This window comes from Haliotis rufescens, unplaced genomic scaffold, assembly GCF_023055435.1.
Source record: "Haliotis rufescens isolate VD_foot unplaced genomic scaffold, xgHalRufe1.0.p SCAF_1, whole genome shotgun sequence".
Taxonomy (NCBI): domain Eukaryota; kingdom Metazoa; phylum Mollusca; class Gastropoda; order Lepetellida; family Haliotidae; genus Haliotis; species Haliotis rufescens.
In genome coordinates this window covers 20,972,530-21,000,107 of record NW_025963779.1, presented here as the reverse complement: position 1 = coordinate 21,000,107, position 27,578 = coordinate 20,972,530, and the positions used below count along the sequence as shown (strand labels likewise).

General features: G+C 40.3%; 3 protein-coding genes across 23 annotated transcripts in view; 2 read left to right on the top strand and 1 right to left on the bottom strand.

The window, feature by feature from the left end:
- The window catches only part of LOC124115793 (kinesin-like protein KIF13B), a 266,352-nt gene that overhangs the window by 125,450 nt on the left and 113,324 nt on the right, over positions 1 to 27,578 (bottom strand). For 16 of the 19 annotated variants that reach the window (XM_048392899.1, XM_048392906.1, XM_048392907.1 and 13 more), the window contains exons 9-10: positions 19,483 to 19,524; positions 943 to 1,055 (exon numbers count right to left, since the gene is read on the bottom strand). In XM_048392899.1, coding sequence (XP_048248856.1) covers positions 943 to 1,055; positions 19,483 to 19,524 — 155 coding nt within the window. The remainder of the gene's footprint in view (positions 1 to 942; positions 1,056 to 19,482; positions 19,525 to 27,578) is intronic. The other 3 variants (XM_048392905.1, XM_048392951.1, XM_048392901.1) reach the window with 2 other exon arrangements.
- On the top strand, positions 2,812 to 10,141 carry LOC124115794. Of its 2 annotated transcripts, none has more exons than XM_046476913.2 (3): positions 2,812 to 2,912; positions 6,055 to 7,107; positions 8,861 to 10,141. In XM_046476913.2, the coding sequence occupies exons 2-3, from the start codon at positions 6,711 to 6,713 to the stop codon at positions 9,847 to 9,849; spliced, it is 1,386 nt and encodes a 461-aa protein (XP_046332869.2). In that variant the 5' UTR covers positions 2,812 to 2,912; positions 6,055 to 6,710; the 3' UTR covers positions 9,850 to 10,141. The 2 variants fall into 2 exon arrangements, with proteins under 2 accessions (XP_046332869.2, XP_046332870.2); XM_046476914.2 differs by having other exon boundaries at positions 2,860 to 2,912; positions 6,058 to 7,107.
- Positions 15,274 to 21,982, top strand: LOC125378114. 2 transcript variants are annotated; one of them, XM_048392977.1, is made up of 2 exons: positions 15,274 to 15,554; positions 20,407 to 21,982. In XM_048392977.1, exon 2 carries the CDS (start codon positions 20,792 to 20,794, stop codon positions 21,770 to 21,772), a length of 981 nt encoding a protein of 326 aa, XP_048248934.1. In that variant the 5' UTR covers positions 15,274 to 15,554; positions 20,407 to 20,791; the 3' UTR covers positions 21,773 to 21,982. The 2 variants fall into 2 exon arrangements, with proteins under 2 accessions (XP_048248934.1, XP_048248940.1); XM_048392983.1 differs by lacking the exon at positions 15,274 to 15,554 and adding an exon at positions 19,010 to 19,823.

The window sequence follows — 27,578 nt, the reverse complement described above, 5'->3', positions numbered from 1 at the left end:
AGAGCTTCAAACAACTGATGTCACAGCCGTAGGCGAAATACACCTGATAAATACATAACACTGATAAATGGTTAGTTGATTAGTTTTACTGACAAGTCAAGTACTTATGACACCTACCTTTGTCCTAACACATACAATTAGTCCTTGTAATGACATCTACATTGAACATTGCAAATTACTACAGTCTGTTGGCCAACATTTATGTGCAGTCCTAATAGCAGTACTAACACAAGTTCTGAGGCTAACACCATCATCAGTCCTTGTCCCGAAACCTTCATCCGTCCTTGTCCCGACACCTTCATCAGTCCTTGTCCCAACACCTTCATCAGTCCTTGTCCCGACACCTACATCAGTCCTTGTCCCAACACCATCAATCCTTGTCCCAACACCTACATCAGTCCTTGTCCCGACACCTTCATCCGTCCATGTCCCAACACCTTCATCAGTCCTTGTCCCAACACCTTCATCAGTCCTTGTCCCAACACCTTCATCAGTCCTTGTCCCAACACCTACATCAGTCCTTGTCCCAACACCTACATCAGTCCTTGTCCCAACACCTACATCAGTCTTGTCCCAACACCTTCATCAGTCCTTGTCCCAACACCTACATCAGTCCTTGTCCCAACACCTACGTCCAGTCCGACACCTACATCAGTCCTTGTCCCAACACCTACATCAGTCATTGTCCCAACACCTTCATCAGTCCTTGTCCCAACACCTTCATCAGTCCTTGTCCCAACACCTTCATCAGTCCTTGTCCCAACACCTACATCAGTCCTTGTCCCAACACCTACGTCTAGTCCGACACCTACATCAGTCCATGTCCCAACACCTTCATCAGTCCTTGTCCCAACACCTACATCAGTCCTTGTCCCAACACCTACGTCCAGTCTGACACCTACATCAGTCTGACACCTTTATCCCAAGGACAAATGAACTTACTTGTTGATGTTGCTGCCCTCCTTGAGCCTCTCCCCGACTGCTCCTGTCTTCTGGGCCCGCTCACTCCCTGCCAGATCCACCAGGGACAACTTGCTGACCTTCTCACCCGACACCTGGAAACACAAGTGTTATTGTCAGATTGGCCAAACAGCTCAAACTCACAGTCCTGCTTCCACATGAAGCAGTCTTTGTTTGTTTGTTTGTTGTTTATGCTGCACTCAGTAATATTCCAGCTGTACCAACCGAGTCTGGACCATACAATCCAGTGATTGACATCATGATCATCGATCAACGCAATTGGGATATGAGGACATGCATCAACCAAGTCAGCGATCCCGGGGAAATGGTGACACACAGACACTTCTCCCCATGATAATACTGATAATATCTGTTGTAATTCACTTTGAGACATTTAAGGTTGTTTTAACCACTAATGAGCAAAACGTACAACCATGTTTATGATCAGACAAAACTATTTCCAATATGAGGAGAATTGACAGGAGAAATCTTTTAACTTGTCTCTATGCCTGACACTTAAACAACTGTGGATATCTGTCAGTATGTCCTTTATTGCATTGAATACTGTATATAACTGCAGATAAGCCGAGCTCAATTAAAATAACACGATATCAGAATAAATAGATATATTTTCCCCGATCATTTCATCAAAATGCTTTTCCGTTATATTATTGGGTATGTTTTAACGAAATCACCGGTAGATTGGGTGACCCGTGTGTACAGCTGATTGCTATTTCCGGCTTAGTTCACGAGAAAATACACACGATAATCTTTATCCTTGCATATAAAACAATGCCTAGCGTAACAAGAAATACGATCGAAATGGTAAATCATCATGTCTAGTGATGTTCAATCGCAAATTTCCCATTTTCATTGACAAAGTTTGTTATAGCATTGTTCATTCAAATGAAGTGATACGATGTAGTTTTTTTACCAACAGAAAAAGAGTTTGATAAAAGTGTTACCTATACATAAGCCAAATCCTTTCTACGGAATCTTTATTCCGGCCCTCAAAATTCGGCTACATCCATGTATATATTTTCATTCATGTTCAATTTGAACACTCAGCTCAGTCAACATCTAGCAATCAACACTGAACTTTGCAGACCTATTTGCTCACCTTTCGTAAAGAAATGTCACAAACTACTTTACCCACGCAGGTAAAAGACAACAGCTAATTGGTGAAACAAATATGTCTCAAACACCCCCCTCCCATCCCTACCCCCCTGACAACACACCTCCCCCCCTTTGAACAACCTACTCCCTCATGTAAACCCCTTCTCCGAGGAAAACTGACATATACGTCCGAGACTCCCCAGACCGAGCGTCTATGGGTGGGGTATAACAGGCTTATATTACATACAGCCTCACTTCCAAGTATCAACTAAGTGTCACTGCATACAAGCCAGCCTTCACTCTCAAAAACTCAAAACATACTATGGAGAAGTAATATAAAACTTGTCATATCATCAAGCATGCAAAATCCAAAGAAAAATTCATCAAGCAAATGAAGAGTTCTAATTTTCTTTCCCTAAGGACAATGCCTCTGATGAGTTAAATTTATAGCCCTGTTTTGACAAAATGGTTTTGTTTCCAAAACACATGACACACATCTCAAACATCTTATTCCAGAACAATATAAGTAAATCATATCAGCACAATGTGCAAAGCATCAGTGGCAAATGTCATCTGATACAGAATGTTTATGATTGCACTATCGGTTGGGTAATACCCTGTGACTGTATGAAGCGCCGGCAGCGCTGGCCCCAGAAGGGGAATCCCCGCCGCCATGGCTGCTGCCTCCACACAGAGGCAGTCTGTGTTTGGGGGAATGACTCACAGAGTCTGGCACTGGCAAGATAAGGCCGCTTCCACCAGTGCCACATATATAGCCAAGTGGGACACACTACTGTGTGGTCTGCAGGAACTGAGGCAATACTGCCTACACTCATGTAAGTTGCAACAATATTTCCGATTCATTAAAGTAAAACTGTTTCCTCTGTTGGATAACAGATTTATATCAATGTGTTATGTATTAAATGCATGTGCATGTTCTTCAGAGACTGTGGGAACTGTATTAAATTGTTTCTCATTCATTATGTGAAAACTGCTACCTCTGTTGGATCAAACAGATTTATATCAATGTGTTATGTGCAAAATGCAAGCACATATGTACAAGTTCTTAAGACTGTGTGAACTGTAAGTTGCAACATTGTTTATGATTCATTATGGGGAATATTTGTATGTTGTTAAATGCCGCACTCAGCAATGTTCCAGCTATATGACGGCGGTCTGTAAATAATCGAGTCTGGACCAGACAATCCAGTAATTGACATTAGAGCATCAATCCACCCAATTGGTATACGATGACATGCATCAACCAAGTCAGCGAGTCTGACCACCCGATCCCGTTAGTCGCCTCTTATGACAAGCATAGTCGCCTTTTACGGCAAGCATGGGTTGCTGATGACCTATTCTACCCCGGATCTTCACGGGTCTTCAGATACCATGTGAACTGGTTCGCCCACAGTTGTCTTCCCTCCTCGGACCTGCACCAGACCAGTGCCTGGTAGTCAGCTATATTGACATTAACATCAGCATGCCAGGAGCAAACCAATAATCTCAGTCATAAGTCACCCACTCATGAAAAAACAGTGCTGATTTTCAATAAGGCCAATGACTTGTCAGTCCTAAATCCCATCTGAAGACTTTGACCTGCCATATAACATAACCGACACCATACAGTCAACTGTTTCTGTAGAGAAGACTTTACCTATATTACTTGATGTTGGCAAATACTGTTCAGCATGCTTGTAGTGGGTTAAACATGTTGAAGGTTGTTTGTGAATATGAAGTGCGTAATGGACTTGTAACAAATGTGTTGCATGTTGTGCATTCATTGTTTGTTCAGCAGCCTGACTGCATGATACACATTAACTTATTATTTGAATGTTTGTTTGTTGTTTAACGCTGCACTCAGCAATATTCCAGCGACATGACAGCGGTCTGTAAATAATCGAGTCTGCACCAGACAATCCAGTGATTGACATCATGAGCATCAATCTAAGCAATTGGGATACGATGACATGCATCAACCAAGGCAGTGAGCCTGACCACCCTCTTACGGCAAGCATGGGTTGCTGAAGACCTATTCTAACCTCGGGTCTTCATGGGTCACTTACTCTGTGGTATTGTGGGTTATCATCAATATATTCTGTGAAAGATGTGAATTCTTCCTACACACCATTCTTCAGAAGTAAGACCATTATCATTCACTTATTCTTCATACATGATTATTTGTTTCTTGAGTGAGTAAGTGGTTGGTTTGGGTGAGAGGGATTGAAACCCAGCAGTAGAAACTAACATTTTTAGCCCACTAGTCCTGATGATGATAACATATAGCAAAACCAAAAAAAAATGGTCTACTTGTCCATATGATACCTTAACTTTTTGGTTTGGCAAGTCCCATTAAACCAAAACAAGAAATAATACCCATATTGCCAAGCCCTTTCATGATAATGATAACATATAGCAAAACCCTTAAAAATGGCAAATGTCTACGTGTCCATATGATACCTTAACTATTGGGCAGTTTGGCAAGGACTACAGGACTAGTGCCAATTTCTAACGCTGGAAACCCTGCTTACACTCCTCAGAGTGAGTAAGTGAGTGAGTCGGGTTTTCTGCCACTTTCTCAATATCCTGGTGGGGACAGAAGAAACAGGCTCTACACATTATACCCATGAGGGATTTGAACCCCAAGGAACTCCAGCGTGACAAGCTAATGCTTCAACCACTAGGCTACCCACCACCCCACGTGCTTCTTGTAAACATGACAAAACTCTTTCGTTGAAAAAATGTCTCTAAGTAGAACCACAAGGTAACTTTATTTCATCCTATTCATTCAAACATGATTCTACTTTTCGGTTAGATCTTTGGTTCATATTTAAAGTAAGAGATTGGTTTATATTCCACCAAACCACTCCAGGAAATAATACCTATACTGCCAAGCCCTTTCAGACAATTACTCCAGCACCCAAAGCAGTCAATGAAGAACAAAAGAAATGTGTTGACCAGCCAGGTAGTACATACTCATTAACACACATTAGTTGCCCATACCGCGCCCCGGGGGTGGAGACTCAGGCACAGCAGTCAGACCTGTCAGTCACTCAATCTCAATCACCCGCTGCACCCCCAGGAGACATGAGTGTGGCCACAGCAAGCCACCATTGTCTTCTCCTCCCCATCCGTCATCAGTGATGACACTGTGTCATCTGTCTTCAAGATGATTTTGCACATTTCATAATTCATATTTCATTCACATGGCCAACTTTCATTGTACATGCTCATAACTCAAATAAGAAAGTTAACATACTGTCATATTCAACTTGATAACTTTAATGGCCATTGTTGCACAAAAATTATGAGTTCAAAATCTATTTGATCAGTATTAAAAAATTCTGTTAAAGTGAAAAATATCCCATTAGGTAAATCAAGTATCAAAAACTAAATTTCTGATCTGGAAGTAATGTTAGTCGAGAAAGTTTACCAACAGCTGAACAAAAGTTAAGTTTCCAACGAATAATGATTTATTAATACATGTAATTTATTCCATCAAAGGGGATGGAGACCAAAAATAAATGTGCATTCTGTATGTTAAACTTTAAGATCAAAGAAAGTAGTAAACAAACATTGCACACATGGAAAATATTAAATTAACTTTTGAAGAATATATATAAAAGCCTGAAATTACCTTTTTGTTTTATCCCCACTAAAATAGATTGTGAAAAATAACCCCAAGAAATATTACAAGTCTGGCATAAAATGAAAACCTATACAATTACCATATTCTTAAGGAGTTAGTTATCTTCCATCAGTGTCAAGATAGTACATATACATAAAAATAATTGAATCCACGTTTAGATCTATCAAATGCTTTTTGAAAGATACACCCATAAATGTCATCATCAAAAACACTGACATACATTCTGTGTGCTATCTGGGGGGAAAAAACATGTCTTTGAACTTTTCAGACTGAAACCAACAAAACATGGAAAAAAACTGTTCTATTAATCAGTGAAGTTTCTGTTTCAGAAGTGTGTTCAATACATCCAGGACAGCTTCATTTGCATCTGAGACAATTAACTTTCCCACTGGCTGACCTGTACAGATGATGATTATGAAGATAATATGTTCATACAAGACATTGACAGTTTGAGTAAGACTGATGCTTCTCCCAGTGCCCTGGGGGCCCCTCTGTGATGATGACGTGTGCATGGGTAGTGCCAATCATAGGCTACTCGTTACAGCATACATCACCGCAATGGGTGTCACCGACAAGAAACGTGACACGCTTAACTGCATTGTCACAGATGTCAATAAGCGTTTGACTCAGCAGGTGAGAAAATGGTGACTTCCATATTGTCTTGAAGTTGTGTCGCTAACGATCTTGATGCACAGACAGTGACAGATTTATGCATTGTGGTGTACGAGTTGGCTTAACTACTTATAGGTCATAAGGGGTCAGTGTTGGGATCAATCATCAGTTTCTTGTGCACTTGTGGACAGACTACTGTTCTGTGTGGTTCTTTAGACAGAAGTTATTGGAATATTATCGACATCCTCTCAGACGACACACTTGCAATTGGACTAATAGGAACAGATTTTGAACAGTTCACTGTGTCATATTACTATCCAGTATACGGGCCAGCCTGTTGGACTTACTGAACAGATTCTGTACACCAGCTACCATGAGCCGACACCAGGTGTTAAGGATGTTTCATATGTGTGTGACAGTGTGTCTTGTATGCCTGATTCCTACACTGTGTCATTCAGCCGCTACAAGTGGTACAAATGTAGGAAAGAATTCAAGGACAAGCAAACATTCAAAGGATAACCCCGAACAACTGGACATTGTTCCCAGCTTGTCGGGTGTTCCCGGAAACCCAGCAGAGGGAACAAGGAAACCGTCACAAGGGGGAGACGTCCCCTCCCACAGTGCCCTTCTGCAGGGAGGAGACGTTACAAGGAAACACAGGTCCAGGATCATGTCCCCTATGACAGGGGAGGAGCAGATGAAGACAGACATCCATCCTCGTCCTGTTCGCTCACCTCAACAGGGAACAGATCCCCTACCCACACTTCCTGGTAAATATAACCACAGTCATGCTCTCATATCACAACCCATAAGCTGAATTTGTGAAAGGGTATTTCTTCATACGAAAATTCAGAAAATTCTGTTTTATACTACATGTACAGTAAACAACATTCAAAACAAACTCAAAAGGACCAATCAGTTTTGTTTGTAATCACTGTAGTTTGTTATAAGCACATATACAGCATAGATACAACAAATGTCCGGGACTAAAAAATTAGTTTGTTATATCGGTCAGTTCGTTATTAGCGTATTCATTATAAACATAGTTTACTGTATTTTGAAAAGACCTTAAATCCTCTGGTAATCAACTGATTATCGTCTTATAAATAAATAAATTAGCCCTATGATTGATGTATTTAAGAACATGCTGAAGTCTTGGTCATCAGACCTTTCAGCATTATCATCAAACAACTCCTAGGAAATGATTGTCAGTGACTCAAGTGAAAGTCACTCATTTGTTCGGTTCCAGGTTTCAAAATTATCAATGTACTGAACACAAATTTCAGTTTGAGATATGGAAAATTAAATACAATGAAGGGCCTTGGGAAAAGAGATGGGTGGCTTAAACATATGCTATGCAGTTCCTTGAAAACTAAAGCCTGCACCTACACCTATGTATGATGTAATATGATTTCAAGAAAGTAAAACCAAAGGTCAATCTATTTAACACATATTAAAGTGACACAAAAACTCTCTTTCATGGATATAAAATGTGCAGAGAGTGACCTCTGTCTTTGATAGCCATGAAACTGTTTCGACTGCTTGCATTCATTGAAGCCGTGAAACTGCTTCCATTACTTGCATTCATTGAAGCCATGAAACTGTTTCCACTACTTGCATTCATTGAAGCCGTGAAACTGTTTCCACTGCTTGCATTCATTGAAGCTGTGAAACTGTTTCCATTGCTTGCATTCATTGAAGCCAGGAAACTGTTTCAATTGCTTGCATTCATTGAAGCCATGAAACCGTTTCCATTGCTAGCATTCACTGAAGCCATGAAACTGTTTCTTTTGCCTACATTCATGTCCTATGCTGCCAAGTGTCCCAGTGTTGATGTGAGTGTAGGTCACACCATGCTGATCACACACAAGGGGCACCTGTCAGTGCTTCCTCTGCCTCCTTCATCCATCCAGCTCTAGCTGTATTGGAACAGGGATTACAGGCAGTTTACCAGGTGTCATCATCAAACAGGAATACTTGGCCACAAGTCCTCACACCTAGTCTCCAGGCAGACAACTGTATGTTAGAATATAGAAGTCAAAACCCCTCACATGTCTGGCCTACAGAATAGCAAAGGCCATGACAAGAATTCCTTTTATTCTTCTGTTTCACAACAAATTTTCTGTTTCTTTACGAATAGAACTGTATGGCAGTGAGACTGAAAACCTAATGACGCACAGATACTTAGTCAAGCATTAGAAACTGGCTCTTGTCCTACAGTCTAAATACAATCAAGAATGGTTAAGATATCCTTAGGATGGTAGACAAATTAAGCCAAAACAAGATGATTTTCTTAAATACATCAATAGAAGACCTATTGACAAAAGTAAATCTTCATAACATAAACATGGAATTTTTTCTATAGGGTTTATGATCAATAAACTTTTCATAAGAATTTTTTATAATGGTTATGAATTCAACAAAATTACAACAAAAGTAATAGCTACTGAATCATAAATAGTTTTCAAATGTGTTTGCAGCAAAATAAAGTACCAGCTTTAACCTTCAAATTTTCTCTTGCAGAATCAAAAATACAGAATCAACCAGTGGACCAACAGTTAGGGTATTACGGTGAAATCATCCCAACAGTGACTATTGACCAACGTGGCACTGAATATGAGAGTCCAGCCGAACAGAAAGATGACGAGCTGGAGGAAAAGTTAGACATGCTCCGTCTACGTTATGGTTACATGAACTCAGTGCTGCCTGAAAACATGTCCATGTACCCCGACGTCATGAACTACACAGAGCCTGCTGAGGAGGCGGAGGAGGCGGAGGAGGCCGGGGGAGAGGAACAGGAAGAGCAGGGCGAGTATGAAGCTGATGAATACCTGATGTCGGCGTCGGTCAACATAAGTCAGTTTGGTGACCATGGCAACGAATATGAAGCTGATGAGGGCCTACAGCCTAGTGGTTCAGAACTCCGTCCTTACAAAGTGCACAACATGTCCAGTATGGTATCTGATGTGTATGACCCCTATTATAATTACGGCTATCAATACAGACCAAAGAAGGACAACCCGGCCCAGGTGATTCAGGCTACTCCAGTCATCAGTGATGTCCAGATGACAGGATCAGCTTCAGCTGGTTCTAATGGGACAACCGGAATGCAAGCAAAGATCACCGATGTCAAAACCATCACACAGAAAAAGAATTTAGCAGATTTCGGGGGAATGTCCGTTAGTGCCACATTTGGCATCGTGGTTGGGTCAATCATCGGGTTCTGGTTGGTCATGGGACCTCTGGTCTGCCTCCTGATGAAGGTACGAGACCACCACAAGGAGAAGCAGAAGCGGTTCATGCTGGCTCCCCGCCATGGCAAGGACAAGTCCGACAACGGCATCATGGAGGCAATGATCATGACTGAACTGGGCAAGTTGTCTTTAAAATCAAAGAAAAAGTACACTGCAGTTCGAAACCCAACAAAAACACCAGACAGGCAATCGCTTACCGATGACAGAGAACTTGACACATTTCATGATGCATGCGATACTCCAGCCTTGTTACCATAGACACGCCAAAGTTCCGTCGCAACAACAGCATTGTTGTCACAGAAACAAGACTTGCATTCAAAGACTACTGCAACTATCAACTATGTGACAGACATGAATAATCCCCTATTTCTGAGGCCAGTGTTCATCTGAAGAATTGATGAAATTTTGCATAGTGCTTAAACCATGCTGTTGCTTCATTGTTATCATTATCAAGTGAAACGGTCAAAGTTTCCTCGCCTATCATGCTGTATTCTGATATAATGTCATACTGTATTAATTCCTTCGTGATATGAAATAAATCATTTTAAAAACATTAATTCTGAAAAATATTTTTCTTTGCTTGCCAAATGAGATTTTGTTCTCAAAAACCGGGGCAAGCTTGTCCAAGTTCATACCTAAGTTCAAGATGTAAACTGAATGATGAACAGGATGAGAAGGCTAGAACTGTTTGTAAAAGATCACCTTATCATAGGAACCCAGGTCTTAATTCCTACAAACACAAATACTTGTAAACCTAAAGGTGTACAAAATACACACTGATTTATTTGACTTTGAAAACAAGGACAAGAGAATGCCCGGCTTCAAGTCACCCAGGTCGGGTCCAGTCTTTTAACATGTGGTTGTGAGATAGGTGTTGAGCTTGATAATCCCATTAAGCTCAATAAAGGAAACAAATCCTACTGGTAACTATTCAACACCAGCGTTGTTTGGTACGTGTTTGTCAAAAGGTCATTATTTAAGAAGAAAATATTTCCTTGTCACCGAATTAATTCCTTTAAATCAACATATCCTGCTTGGCTTGGCAGACAGGAAACATGACTTTCAAATGTGAATGTCGTGGTGACCCCAACACAATTCTCAGGTGGAGTCAATACCTGTAGCCCACACACTTGTGTGCAAGCCAGGTAACGAGACAGGTAACTCGTTACAGGTAGAACAAACATGGTGTTGTATGTCAGAAGACGTACCCTGTAGTGAACATGTCATCATCTGCCATGACAACACCTCACGGATAGCTGGTAAACTGTTTCAGCAGAGGTGGACAAATGGGGTACAAACTTAAAATAGGTGATAATTGGAAGAGAATGCTTCACTCTTAAACTTTAGAAAATCCGAGCCAAGCAGCTCTCTAGTTCACCTGGTACGTAGTGTATCATGATAAACCTTTTGGGTTTGAAAGTCTATAACATATAAAGATCATTTGCACAGCTGTCTGCCTCCAGGTAAAGGTCATTCAACAAGAGGTGAAACTGTTCAAGACATGGGGGTAGTGAATGAGGGTTTCTACGCCACTTTCAGCAATATCCCAGCAATTCTATGACATGGGACACCACACAAACCAATAGAAGCCAGGTATTCAGTATGACGACATTCTAGGGACTAGGCTCCCAAAACACAGAAGTCTGTATTGACCACTAGAATACAGATCTGGGCAGCTCAGGGAGAAGTGCTAGCTGTGACTGCGTCACACTGTGCATAGCCCACATACTGTGTATCCAGGAAAAATGCTCAACAGCTCACTGGCTTAAAGGATCATCCAATTTCACAACAAACACCAACATTTTGTTGTGAAAAAACCCCCATAGTTTTGTATATCTTGCTTAAATTTGGAGATGTTTTTTTATTAAAATATTGAAACAGTTCCACATGTCCCCTTTACATTCCAGTCTGTTAGTCCCCTGAACATATGGCTGAATAATGCTGACATCAGCATTGTTTGATAATTGTGTTCTCCATAATACGCAAATGGATTGTAAAGTTGCCAACATCACTAAAAAATATATCGCTTAATGAACATATTCACCTGTACATCAATATATTGATTGTATAGCACATACCAAAGTAAATCACAGAAAAAAGTTTTTGTATTAAAATATTTAAATAGTTCCACTTGTCCCCCTCACATTCCAGTCTGTCCCCTGAACATATGGCTGGAATACTGTTGACATCAGCATAACAACCTCAACTTTCCTCAATATGTTTGTTTAAAATGCAGGACATGCACACAAGCTGATGAAATACACAAAATAGTTTCACACCATGAACTTCCAATTGCTACCACACCTCATGGTATCCATCTTCAACATTCTACCCTCATTCACAAGCGACCACTATCCTCACAGCTACAGAAAAAAATAAATCTTAACAAAATTTGTCTTGTTTGCCCAAAATGTATATGGGTGACATCAAATACGGAAAAAAATTGCATCCTTTGGTTTACAAAGAATACAATGAGTGTTGTTCCAAGTGAAACAAATTTGCAAACTGGGAAAATAATATTTGTTGTTAAGAAGCGACAATCCATATACTCAGCACATATTTCAGGATGCAATACCATAGACAAGCACCATCTCCATTGCCTAGCAACAAGCACTTGAAATCTTTACGGATCTTGAAAATATAAACATCCAAACAAATGCCAAACACTGGCAAAAGGGCTTCTCAAGGCAGTGTGATGAATGTTCTGATACACCTTACCTCAGCAACATGCAGTGATTTCTGTGCTGAGGGAAAAGCAAACAAAAGGATTGTCTTCAATTCATTCAATACTCTATTTTAAGTTTCAACATTTTGGAAACAACATGTCAGGGATTGAATATTAATGAGTGAGTGAGTGAGTATGGTTTTACGCCGCTTTTTGCAATATTCCAGCAATATCACGGCGGGGGACACCAGAAATGTGAATATTAATGACTGTGCTGTACTTGAAGCTAAGATAGACCCGGAGTCACAGATACATAGGGGGCACGGGTGGCCAAGTCGTCTAAGGCGCCGCGATTCGCTGTGCAGAGTTGCGTCCCTTGGGCACGCCAGAAACCTATGATTAGGGGTTCGAATTCTGGTTCGCCCAGATTATGTTTCTAGGTTTGTCAGCACCATACCTGTGCTCGTGGGTTTCACCGAAGTGGTAAACATCTGAGACCTGTATCACTTCGGGCTTTCCTCCCACATTAAGCTGACACGCCGCGATATAAGTGGAATACTGTTAAAAGCGGCGTTTAACCCAACTCACTCACTCACTCACTCACAGATACATAACCCGTACAGCATGTCAACAGGCTGCTCCATCAGTCACCTGGCTGCCCTATATCAACATTACCAGGTGCATTTGCCTACATAGCTTAACACAGTTAAAATTAAGTGAAACTCAATTTTCATTTACACAAGCCTGTGAGAAGTGCATTTATATGCACTAACATGTCTACAAGCAGGATTAGAGGGCTTCATCAGGTTCAAAGGGCAGACTTTCCTTTTTACCCACAACACAGTTTGTTTCCAGGACTTTCAGTGAGTCATTAATGAATATTGTGTGTGTGCCTGTGCATGTGTGTGAGTGTGAGTATATGTGAGGCTATGTGTGTGTGTGTGCCTGTAGGTGTATGTGTGTGCCTGTAGGTGTGTGCACATGCTTCTGTGCGCAAGTGTCTGATGGTGTGGGTGCGGAAATATTTTTTTACCAGGACAAGACTTTTGGGGAACAAATAATTAGGCCCCAATCCCCAGAATATCAACTGGTTGGTAATAAACAACAGGTTTCAGAAATATTGTGTAGTGGAATGAGAATGGTAATATCGGGCATATTCTGAGGATGATAATATTGTGTACTGGAATGAGAATGATAATATCGTGTATGGTAATATTGTGTAGTGGAATGAGGATGGTAATATTGTGTAGTGGAATGAGAATGGTAATATTGTGTATATTCTGAGTATGGTAATATTGTGTAGTGGAATGAGAATGGTAATATTGTGTAGTGGAATGAGGATGGTAATATTGTGTAGTGGAATGAGAATGGTAATATTGTGTATATTCTGAGTATGGTAATATTGTGTAGTGGAATGAGAATGGTAATATTGTGTAATGGAATGAGGATGGTAATATTGTGTAGTGGAATGAGAATGGTAATATGTATATTCTGAGGATGGTAATATTGTGTAGTGGAATGAGAATGGTAATATTGTGTAGTGGAATGAGAATGGTAATATTGTGTAATGGAATGAGAATGGTAGTATTGTGTAATGGAATGAGAATGGTAATATTGTGTACTGGAATGAGAATGATAATATCGTGTATGGTAATATTGTGTAGTGGAATGAGAATGGTAATATTGTGTACTGGAATGAGAATGGCAATATCGTGTATATTCTGAGGATGGTAATATTATGTAGTGGAATGAGAATGGTAATATCGTGTATATTCTGAGAATGGTAATATTGTGTAGTGGAATGAGAATGGTAATATTGTGTAGTGGAATATGAAAGGTAATAATATGTATGTTCTGAGGATGGTAATATTGTGTACTGGAATGAGAATGGTAATATCGTGTATATTCTGAGGATGGTTATTTATAATTGCCTGTCCCCAATTGCCATGTGACAGTACTTAAAAGATTGCCAGAAGTATACACAACAGGAGGTTCATTGTTGGGAGCCATGTGCTACTCCCAGCTACACAAACACCACGATATGACCGCAGACTTCCACTTTCAATGACATAAGCTACCGCAAACATTTGGAAATTGTGTTCTTATTCTAACCCACAAGTTCTGTAGATCTGATCACCTTGATAGACAGTACACTACTCTGTTCATAAATCTCACTTCAATTACTCAAATCAAATAAGTTAATCACACAGTACAGAACCACAACAGCACTTCACCACATACATGAAGGTGGAAACTTTATTTCAAACTAGAAAATTAGACAAACAATAACATCACATGACATTAAGATTGACGATGTGAATATCAGAAAGAATGTGTTTTGTTTTGATGACATGGAAGATATCATACCTAGTGTCTCACAGCAGTGAATGGATACTCAGTAGGATGAGATGGCAATGTGGTTGTTCACCTTCTAGCTCCTAACAGGCTGTGCTTGGGTTGTATACTCCCCATGGAGATGAGAATGATTCTTGAGTGTACACTGATCAAGTGACCGGGGTAATAAAAGCAATTTGAGCATGCCCCCAAGTGGTGCGCAATATAAATAGCCTATTATTATTATTATTATTATTATTATTATTATTACCTCTACACAGTCAACTGATTACCACACAACACATTATCAAATACATTATTCGAAACTAACAAATACAACTCTTAATTCATATTTCCGCTCCATTTTCTTTCAGAATAAATATCAGTATAAAAAAGAACAAATAACAGTCGCTGATGCCCTCCATATCCTCCAAGGAGAAATATTCGAATATTGAAACAAGCATTTAAATTTTAAAGTGACAAAACATTATCCAGGGACAATGATAAAAAATAAAAAAGTCCTGTACAACATCTAAAGGTAACACTTTAGGTCAACATATCACTATGAAAATAATGATATTGTTTTAATCTGATCGAATTTCAACAGAAAGCAGTGAATCCCTTCCTGAATTCACGGATCTTGACCATGTCAACACAGCCAACAATGACGGGGCAAACACAGGCTGTGGACTGATGGCTGGATCTAGGCACAAGAGTTGTGCACTCTGCTGCCCTCCTGCCATTAGCCAGACCTCCTTGTATTTGACACATAGTCGGCCATTCACAAGGTGTGCTCGGCTTAGAGGTAAAGCCTTGTTGTTACTCTGTGCCCGTGTAAGACAGTCGGTGTTGTCGACTATTGTAATAGCACGTGATATTCAGTTATACAGCTACAACCAGAGTATTCAGGGAACAACGCTGGATCTGGTAACCCAAATAGCTGAGCGGAAATTACATTCAACAGGTAATTTTATTTAATTGGCCATTACATTCTCCTGGTAATAATATGATGGGTCTCCATCCCTTTTCACCCCAATGTGCATAGGATCAGCAATTTTATTTAATTTCACTTAATTGATGGTTGAAAATAATTGTTTTCAGGATGAACAGAAGTACTATTAATGATATATCATGGAATTGTTCATTATCATCACCAATTTCTAAATAAAATGAATATATAACAAATAATCAAATCAATATCACTGTAAAATATCCCAAAAAAATGAAAAAAAGAAGAAGTTTGATGTCACATAATGTAGGGGCATCTTCAATGAAATTACAATACTGTATTTGACGTAATAAGCGCCCAGGGTGCTCTCAAAATTAGAAATAGGGTGCTCTTATTAGAATATTATTTTGGTGAAAAAAAGATAACTTTCGTGGTTTATGCTGACAGCCTGAAATGTTTATATTCGACTGATGTATTTTTCAAGAATTTAATTGCCCATAATTAAGGGTGCATAAATAAGTCTTGTGTAAAATGATCAATCGGAAGGGGTGCAAATTGGGATTGTTCACTAGCCAATATATTAGCAAATATCGGCGTGGGCGCTTATTAGAGCAGGGCGCTTATTTCGTCGAATACGGTAGTTGCTTGTTCCGCAAGCTGACACACCAGGAAACAGAGAGTCAGATTTGCCATGGAATGCGTCTCACATAGGAACGATACAGAATAATACTTTGCTTAAGGATTACCCTGCTCTTCGACCATCCCTTGAAGACATAACGGCAGCAATACATCACAAAGATGAATGATGACAGGTTTAAATAAGTTGGAGGTTCATGAGACATAATTGATCACTTCACCAGTATATTCCTGGTGACACTGCAGAATGTCAGGAGGAGAAAGGAGTTCATTGTTAGGGTCACAGAGTGTCTAGTTTTCACAATGTGATGCTAAATGTTACACTAATTGTTGACTTTCCAAATCAGAAAAGTCAGTAATTGCCCCGTGGATAATGAAGCCATCAATATCAATTGCATTCGTTTCCATGTTTATCATTTTAAACAATAAATACCCCTTGACCTTAAACAACCGATGACATTTTATATACAATATCATCAAATATTTAATATTGATTGGTTTTAGTGTCTACAGGAATGTATGTATGTCTGTATATATGTATATATGAATCATGTTTTGTCATTTTAAAAAAACTGCGACTGTCTTGTAATTGGAATGTTTCTGCAATAAATGATATTTTATCTTATCTTCTACATAATCAGTGTAACAGTTGTGCATTGACAAACTCCACAAAGGAGAGAAAGTACTTGGCATATACAGAAGTGTTTTTTGAGATTTTATATTCTTCTTTCTGAATTCAAAATCAACCTTTTTTAACTTTACATTAAAGGTGTGTCCAAGAAATGGAAGTGTAATTTAGTTTCGGTGACAAAGATGGTATGGCTATCTCTAAAATATATCTAATGTCATCAGGTTTCCCACATGATAGACTTCTTAATCCCAAACTTTACTTGACTTACCCACAACATTCCCTCCAGGTAACCACTTGAACAACTTTCACTTCACAATTTCTAGTGGCACCTTGTTAACTAGTTAACTACCATGTGGTTGAATAAATGTGGAAGTCTAGTAACATTCAGTTTGATCTTGTAAACTCAGCTAATCATTTTTCAAAACAATAAATGTACCGAACATGATGCTGAGAGTCGTGCTCAGCTGGATAAAAAAAGTTGTCGGTACAGACTGCCTAGTCCTGAACCATGACCGTGGAATATATTTATTTATGAAAAATAAATAAATCTAGAAACGCATACAACGCAAGTCTAGCCAGCTCAAGCTAGCTCTATTCCACATCAGCATAGGGAATTTTTTTAAATTTTTAGAGTCAAGAAGGATATTGTGTAATATAAGATTTCAGAAACTAAATGTAGGTCTACAGACTGCCCAGCTCCAGCTTAAGACAGTGGTAGAAGTAATTTAACCTGTGACAGAGGGACATTATCCCTGTGCAGCAGCAGCATCAGGATCAGTGCACCAAACAGTAGCTGCCTGCCTCCTGATGCAAGGCCTGTCTTCGGGCGACCCGCACACTGGAGGGGCATGGCACATCAAAGGCAAGCTCCACACATGACTAGTACAAGACACATATTTCCAATGCATGACATATACCTGCCAGACTCCTTGCCTCGACACACATACCTGGCTCAGTGTTCCTAGGTACAGGGTATCTTTTGTGGTGAACTCAACGTGAGTCTGACATCACACTGAAGGAGCAACACATTACATGACAAGTACCTACCAACTGACTGTGTCAACCCAATACACAGCGAGAGAGTAAATGGGCTTTAACACACAGCCAGGTGAGAGTGGTCACTCAGTGACACCCTGACCAATGACACACTGATACCCTGACCAGTGACACCCTGATTAGTGACACCCTGATACTCTGACCAGTGACACCCGGACACCCTGACCAGTGATACCCTGATACCCTGACCAGTGACACCCTGATACCCTGACCAGTGACACCTTGATACCCTGACCAGTGACACCCGGGTACCCTGACCAGTGGCACCCTGATACCCTGACCAGTGACACCCTGACCAGTAACACCCTGACACCCTGATACTGACCAGTGACACCCGGACACCCTGACCAGTGACACCCTGATACCTTGACCAGTGACACCCTGACCACTGACACCCTGATACCCTGACCAGTGACACCCTGACCAGTGACACCTGGGTACCCTGACCAGTGACACCCGGGTACCCTGACCAGTGACACCCTGATCAATGACACCCTGATACCCTGACCAGTGACACCCTGATACCCTGACCAGTGACACCCTGATACCTTGACCAGTGACACCCTGACCAGTGACACCCTGACCAGTGACACCCTGATACCCTGACCAGTGGCACACTGCTACCCTGATACCCTGACCAGTGACACACTGCTACCCTGATACCCTGACCAGTGACACCCTGAGCAATGACACCCTGACACCCTGACCTGTAACACCCTGAACTGTAGCACCCTACACAGCTGAACCCATCTAGCTGAACATGCACCAGTGCACAGGGACACAGCAGCATAGAAACACAGGCAGAAGCAGGGTACATGTGATGCACATGCAGTCAGGATGTGTATGATGACAAGTGTCCATCACTTGGATGTTTATAGCAGGACTATAGTATCTGAACTGTCTTCCACAGGAGCTTGAGATTAGATGTAACATGGATTTGAGAAATCTATCAAATGAGTTTCAGATCACTTCATTCACTAGGGCACTGACTAAATTTCATACAAAACATCTCAGAGATTTACAAACAAATTGGTTACGATAGAGTAGAATGTCCTATAAAGAGTTGATAAAATCATCAAAAATCCTGAGTGGCAATTGTTTTAAGCAAAATTACCGTTACAGTATTTCACATTATGATTTTGAAATACTTTGACAAATTGCCTCTAATAATGTACACTCAAAGATATTGGTAAACATGAAGTGAGGTGATTGTGCTGATGTTTAGCAGGAGAAGCAATGCATGGATACATTCACATCAAACCTCAACATTCCATCAGTGTATAGTGACACACACAGACATAGATCAAACGCTATGTTTTACATAAACATCTCTCTCCCTACCCCATACACATGTCATTTCTGATACAGACAAAGGAACAATGCAAAATGAACATCAATGTCATGACAGGCTTCACCAACTGCACAGTGTTGGATTGAATACACTTAAAGAGATCATAACGGCAGAGACAAGCACATAAACAGCTTAATTACATCCAAAGTTTACCCTTTGACCCCCAGGGTAGGTACGAGTCATGTCAAGCTCACATCAAGATACAAGCCTAAAGACATGCTCTATGATCATTCCAACACTAAGTAAACCAAGCTACATTCTTCTCTCACAGTTCTTGTGGGCTCTTCCTTTCTCCTCCCTCGGAGCACCTGCTAAATGACACGCAACCATTGAAATGTGATTCACAACCAGGTAAATAATATCTCCATTCCTCACATTATACATAAAGACCTTACATATGACTCATCACTGGGCTCTTTGAAGAGGGACACTACTAGAGCCAAAACCCACTCATAATCGGCATATAAATCTGGACTTAATAGACTCCACTCTCATAGCTTGTGGATGTAATATATTCCCTATCTTTGAACACAACACACAGGGCAGCAACAGGCAGTGTTTATCAAAGTGGGAAAGAAATCAATGAAGATATGAGCAAGGAAATTTAATGGTACGTGGATGGAATGTACATTTCATGAGCAATGATTGATGTGTGTCACGAGGTGTTTCTTCATCCAGTCATTCAAACTGCACATAAACAACAAATGTTCGATAAAGATAAAAGGATATGTGTCAGCCTCCTAACTGTTTTTCAGTCAGTGAGTGATAAATCTTTTGAGGAAAAGAGGATGATATTTCAAATATTAAAAATACAATGCTGATAAATCAACACTGTTATTTATTCTCTTGCAAGAAAACTTAAAAATCTTATTCTAACTTCAACAAACCTCATAATAGCAACATGGTTGGATGAATTACTTGTGTATTTGACATTCATATGCCATAATTTTCTTACCTTTTAAAAAAAAAGTGTTTTTCTTACATTGGAGTCATGAGTCCGGTATCATGGATTGTGGAACAGATCAAATTTGCATTTATTTATATATTTATTTGTTTGCTATGACAATTTTATACTTGAAGGTAAAGAGAAGCCCCTTTAAGAATGAAAATATGCTTTTAGTGGCTTTAAAATCATATCAAACAGAAAATAATGCAATGAAATGTTGTATCTCACTGATGATTTTTTATTTTAGGTGCCAGGACTCTTCAGATGAATGTACTGAACGACCTGATCTGAATCAAAAACATTCATTGACCAGTAAAAAATACATTCCAAAGTCTCTTGGACCAAGTTGAAAAGCTGTCATCGGGAGACCAAAGGGACATTACCCTGTATGGACTGTTACCAAGCCATGCCATGACCTCACTATGAAAAGCTTGAGAATCTTTATTCAACCAATGGCATGATTAAGCTATCAAGAGGCACCTAACTTATATATAAATATTTTCATCAGTTCAGTATCGTGTGGTATTCTAGAGTTTGCTTTTAATAAGCAATGATAAGCTGGTTCAATTACATTGATCTAAAAAGTCGTAAATATTTTCAAAACTTTTTCATTCTTCAGCAACAGTTTTAGAATGGAAAACCATGTTGTAAATGTCACCATGACAACACCTGTCAATATGACACAGGCACAGATTGTAACAACGGCTGTGATTGGTTCAATTCTGGTCATCCTGGTTGTGTTAAACCTGGTGATGTTTTCCATTTACAAGAAACTGACAAATGATCCTGATTCAAGCAGCAAATCCAAGAAGCGTGAGAGTGTGCAGCTGTACCAGGTGAAGCCAGCAGGAGAATACAACTCTGTATCACGCAGCAGCCATCTCAACCAATCATATTCCAGGGAAAACATCACACGCACTATTTCCTTGAATGGAGAGGACAATATATCAGGTGACTATTCACTAGCAGACAGGTCCCTGAGCCGAGATAGGAGTTTGGAAACAGCTAGTGGCCTTGACCTCTCCCCACAGTTAGATACTTCATTTATTTCGCACCAATTTCGCAGGAACGAAAATCTTGACAAGTCACACGAGACAATTTCAAACTTGGAGTTGAGCCAATCCACAGACTCATCACAAGTTGAAACCGAGGCTCAGATTCATCGTCATCATTTACCCAATGATAGAAAATCAAGTGGATTTAGTGACATCCATAGATATCGAAGCATAAAATCTCAAATGAGGGAGAAACCATTGAATGTCGGTCCTCGTCAACATCATGATGCCCATCCCATTCCAACAGGGATAACCAGGGAGAGGCACATCACTGGGACGTGCTCTCAAGGCCAACAATGTTGCCAACAGGTGCGGGGATACGTGGATCTGACGGACTTTGACAATGACACGGATACGGACATCCAGTGCATGTGCAGCATGACCAGTGTAGAACTGCCCTCTATGGTGGTGGGGGTGGAAACCCTAGGGGGACATAGTAGCAAACAGAACAGCCCCATCCATGTTCTTGGAAGACCGATTGTAGAATTCCAGAACCAAGCATTTGAATTTTCAGAAACAAAAACTGCCCTGGAAGAATTTACTGACACCGAATTGTGATGGTAGCCTACTGGTTGAATGTGTGTAATCAAACCGTCCTTGAGGTTATAAGTTTGCCTCTTGAATAAGAACTGCTAGCTATCCCAGAATTTGGAGTAAGCTGTTCCATGTGCACCCTCCATGTTCTGACATATACGGTTACATGACTATAGTCTTCATGTATTGGAGAGAACCTGTATTTGAAGTTTGTACATAAAGACTGTAAATCCAGTGAAATTTCATTTGTTCTGATTCATATCCAGTGATGACACTTCCGGAAGCAATCATAAAATCAGCAGAATAACTCAAAAGGGTGTGTTGGTCTGTTTGTTGTTTAACTCAGCATTCAGCAACATTGCAGCTATATGATGGTAGCCCGTGCATAGTTGAGTCTGGACCAAACAAAAAACTAAAAAATGATTGATATTGTTAGCAGCTATCCACAAGGGTCTGTGATTTTGTAAGAAGACTAGATATTGTTTTTTGCTGCAACTGCAAAACCAGATATTTTTGTAATTAAAACTATGAGTCGAAATAAAGACAAAATAAAAAACATCTTGCAAAAAAATATTTTTTTTTGGGTGGACAATTTCTATTTTTTTCCAGCACTCTGAAGCATAAATATATTTTGAAAGAGTTACTCCTGTACAATTTGTTTTATTTTGGATAAAAATCAATATAATCCAAGGCCCCCTCTCAGAATATAGAATGGTGATTAGATTTAATGGCACATCGGCAATATTTCAGCCATATCCTGATGATACCAATCTATATAACAAGAGTAAATAGTATTTAGGTAGTAACTATTAAACCATGGGTGTCTTGTATTTAGGTAGTAACTATTAAACCATGGGTGTCTTGTATTTAGGCAATAACTATTAAACCATGGGTGTCTTGTATTTAGGCAGTAACTATTAAACCATGGGTGTCTTGTATTTAGGTAGTAACTATTAAACCATGGGTGTCTTGTATTTAGGTAATAACTATTAAACCATGGGTGTCTTGTATTTTAATGTCTTTTGGTATGAGGGGGGCACAGGTCTAAGGTGCCGCGATTCGCTGTGCAGAGTTGTGTCCCTTGGGCACGCCAGAAACCTATGATTGTGGGTTCGAATCCCGGTTCGCCCAAATATGTTTCTAGGTTTGTCAGCACCATACCCATGATCATGGGTTTCACCAAAGTGGTAAACCCCTGAGACCTGCGTCACTTCGGGCTTTCCAGCCACATTAAGCTGACATGCCGTGATATAACTGGAATACTGTTAGAAGCGGCATTAAACCCAACTCACTCACTCACTTTTGGTATCATGCAGCTGGGGATTGAACTCCAGACCTTCCACTCTACCTCAAGACAACGGAGGCAGTCCTTTGTTTTATGGTACTTATAGTAAATCATGTGTCTTGTATGAAGGTAATTATTATCAATCACGTGTGTCTGATCGGGTTCACCATCTTACTAAATTTAGTCCAGTAGGGACATCAGTTTTGCTGAAAGAGGACGATGCGACTTTCTTTTCGTCTTCAGACTAATTCAATGAGTCAGATCACTAGCAAAAGGTGGAGAAGTCACAAAATAGTCCCTTGCTCACAAGTAAGTAATAACTGTTCCAGTTTACATGTTCGTCGTGAAGTCAGAACCTATTAGTGAGTGAGTATGGTTTTACGCCGCTTTTAGCAATATTCCAGCAATATCATGGCGGGGTACACCAGAAATGGGCTTCACACATTGTACCCATGTCAGGAATCAAACCCGGGTCTTCGGCGTGTCGATGGAACACTTTAACCACCAGGCTACCCGACCACCCCTCAGAAACTATTAACAACTCTGATAAAGCCTCTCGGATACCCCTCCTTCAACAGGAAACAGTCGACATGTGATGGACACAAGAAATTGTATACAGAACTCAAACCTGCAATCCATCAAGTTGTCATCCTGTTACATATGTCGTTATGTTGCAAAACACAGACAGGGACAACAAAAAGAACATAAAAAGTAAACGTGTCTCACAAATATCTCTCACAAGAACGGTTGTCATCATGTGCCAGTAGGTATTTGTGTGGGAGACAGCAAGGCAACAAACAGAACTTATAAAAATCAAACAGCCATGTAACATTTGGCCCAGCAGGTGTAGTTTTGTAACATTCTTTTCAAATAGAAGTCAAAACCCAACAACAATCATAAAATATCTCTGCTAAATGCAGAGTCCATTGTATGACTCAGGCTTCTTCATTTGCATGTGTTTTCATGAAAAGGTGAGCATATCCTGCCCCATGAGTGGCACCTGACACAAACACATGCAAAGGGAAGTCAATTGTTCAGGTGAAAAACAAACATGGGAAAATATGGTACAAGTCATAAAGGGGATTGCATTGGACATAATTTTTGTCACTGATGGGTCAAATTTGGAAACGACCTAAACGTCTACAAAGGCAAAGTTGCATGATGATGGCAATCCTTCAAAGAACATTCCTTATGGTCATTATTGTGGTTTTGACTTCAGTGTTCATGCAGCTTTTGGAAAGGTTCTTAAAACATCTTTTACGATTTAATATATCCTGTTAAACTTTCAATTCTAATGCCTCAAACACATCCAATGACAGCACTATGGACCACACCGCACCCCTAATTTTGAAAGAAGCTTATAATAACAATCAGTGAACATTAGTAGCAAAGATTAGCAATACAGGGACAAGCAAAGGTACATTTTACCCGGTTAGGTCCGGTACCACATATTGATAGGGAATTAGGGTTTGGAGCTCATATTATTTCCGTAATCTTGACATATTACCTACATCAAGGAAAGGTTTATACCATCATGGCTGTCACTCTCATTTATCACCGCTCTTAACAACTTAAGAATTATTAATGTCTGATTCCATTATGATAAGTAGCAAAGGCTTACTTTCCATAAATAGCAGCCAAACACGTCCATTGCGAAACATTCATGTGGCTGGATCTGAATCCTTAATCCAATCTAAACTCATAAAATAATAATTCATCAATAGCAAATCAAATGATGACAACATAACGTGCCCAAAATAAATCTGTGGACTTGAAACTGCGTCATTACATTACAAAGTCTTGTGCAGAGATTTGCAAACTTCCAGTGTTAACGATAACATGAACTGACGCTTGAGAGAAGGGATACCATTATCGTTGTCAAAAGTGACTTTTGTGTAGTTCTTGAATGCGTCAAGCACACATTTTACTCCACAAGTGACAGATGACATTCGAAGAAATCGACTGTGTTCTGCTGAGAGGTTAATCACTTTATCCACGACTCACAAGACTGTTCTTTAGCTGATACAGTTCTTTAGCTGATACAGTATTGGAACCACCTTCACCTGGCTTTCCTGTAGCCAAATACTGAAGTCCTTCAAATTCAGCTACTTGACAATTTTAAGGAAACCTGCATGTGAGAATGGAGTACATCACTGCCCCAGCAATGCTTCTCCTGTGTGCTATTGGCGGAAGCAGTTCGTGCAGTCCACCTCCCTGTATGAAATGTGACATTGGGCAAAGTGGACAACCAGAAAATTTTGTGTGTCAGCAGATCTGTCCAAATTCCCTGCCCCCAAGTGTGAAAACCCTGGTGTTGATGAATGGCAAGTGTCCCCCAATGGAGTCAATGATGATGTCAAGATACATCAGCAGAATGGCCAAACTGGAGTCTCTCACCATCAATCGGTACAACATCCAGAAGTTCTGGGGTGCTGTCTTTGCGAGCAACACCCAACTGACACATCTCAATCTCATGATGAACAACTTCAATACTTTTGGGGCAACAACGTTCCAAGGTCTAACAAAGCTGGAGGAACTAAACATGATGAGAAGTAATATTGTAACTCTTCCTGACAATGGCTTCTCTCCGCTGTCATCTCTGAAGACACTCAACATAATGGCCAACAAGATCACAGACATATCAGAGGCAGCATTTGCTGGCTTGTCCAGTCTTGAGACAATAGACATGACATATAACGTGATCACTACTGTTGGCAGCAAGTCCTTCCAACCTCTACAATCAGTCCAAACCATAAAACTTCCACACAACCAACTCACTGCAATCCCTACATCTCTGTTTTCCAACCTAGGGAACCTGAAGACATTGGACATGACCTCTAACAAGATATCCTCTGTGGCAACAGATGCCTTCACAGGAACTGCCATTGACACTCTGGACATATCTCAAAACATGCTTACATCTGTTCCGAACTTTAAGACCTGTCGATCTGCTCCTGGAACACTCAACTTTCAAAATAACAAGATCACATCAGTTGCTGCAGGTGATTTCGGTGGTTTAACTGTAAAGACTCTCAACCTGAGAAACAACTCAATCAGAAACGTGGAGGACGGTGCCTTTGCTGGGAGCCACATCTCGGAGCTGGATCTGGGAGAAAACCAGCTCAGCTCTTTGCCAGAGTCCATGTCGGGCATGTTGGCATCAGTGCACACACTGAAGTTGGATCACCATGACAACTGGCAGTGTGTGTGTAGCCAGCTATGGTTGGCGCGCTACCTCAACTCACGCAGGGTATCGGACGGGCCTACCTGTATGAGTCCTATTATGTACATGGGAAGAAAATTGTCAGAATCCACACCTGATCTGGAGATTGAATGCATGACAACTACAACTACTACCACGACAACAACAACCACTACCACTACAACAACTACCACTCCTACTACTTCAACCACAACAACCACAACAACAACAACAACAACTCCAACCACCACCACCACCACCACCACCACAACAACTACAACAACTCCAACCACCACAACAACTCCAACCACCACAACAACTCCAACTACCACAACAACTCCTACTACAACTACAACCACATCTACTACAACCACCACAACACCTTTAACAACAATTACAACTACAACAAGAATACCAACAACAAAAACCACATCAAAACCTCTTCCCAAAGTGAAGGCTACCACCACTGCCATCAGTGCAACACAGATGCTGACCGATGACACCTCTCTCATACCCATCATTGCAGGTGTGGCATGTGGTGTGCTGCTGTTGGCAGGCACTGCCACAACTTGCATTGTGTACAAGAACAAAAACAAGAACAGGAACAAAGTGTCCCCATTCTGACAGTCCTCATGGCAGGAATAACCAGAACCTGCTGACACAGACTGCTCCTCGTTTAAGATGCCTCAGTGGTTAGGGGACACTCTTTGACTTCAAAATGTTCCAAAATAGACATCAATTCTGTCTGGGAAGACTAATTTGTTTTTCAAAAGCGCTCCATGTCATTTTGGATTATACATACCCAGAAACCTTGATGAGCTGAAGTGCTTGGAACCATCCAATACGTATTTCGTTATCAGAGTTTCAAGACATGCAGGTTGGTTGTCAGTTTGTAAATGTATCCACAGTTGTATTTTTTCCTTTTAACTGTTATGTGTTAGTTATATGTTTATCCTTTATTCTTTTCTTAAAGTGAATAAAAAAGTCAGTGTATATCGATCAACAAAATCACTCCAGGACTCAAGCCAACCAGCTGTGACAATCTACTACTTTTAACAAGATGCAGCAGTTTAAGTGTCATAGCAAATTTATGTGTTAAGTATAAATTACAAAAAAATAGAAAAGAAAAGAACACATTTGACGCCATATTATGTAACTGAAGATATTTTTGTGCATGTGAATATAGTGTGCGAATGTGCTGGGTTTTAGTACACTTTTAAAATATTCCAGCAATATCACATATTGTACCCATATGAGGAATTAAACCCGCAAATGCTTTAACCCCAAGGCCCCTATGTGATATGTAATATGTAATTGATGTGAACTGTACTGAAATAAAGCCT

Excerpts from the sequence above, each read along its gene's own strand:
- LOC125378114 (XM_048392977.1), top strand. The coding sequence starts at position 20,792 with ATGGAAAACCATGTTGTAAATGTCACCATGACAACACCTGTCAATATG.
- LOC124115794 (XM_046476913.2), top strand. The coding sequence starts at position 6,711 with ATGAGCCGACACCAGGTGTTAAGGATGTTTCATATGTGTGTGACAGTG. Across the intron at positions 7,108-8,860 it reads TCCCCTACCCACACTTCCTG|AATCAAAAATACAGAATCAA; the intron begins GTAAATATAACC and ends TTTCTCTTGCAG.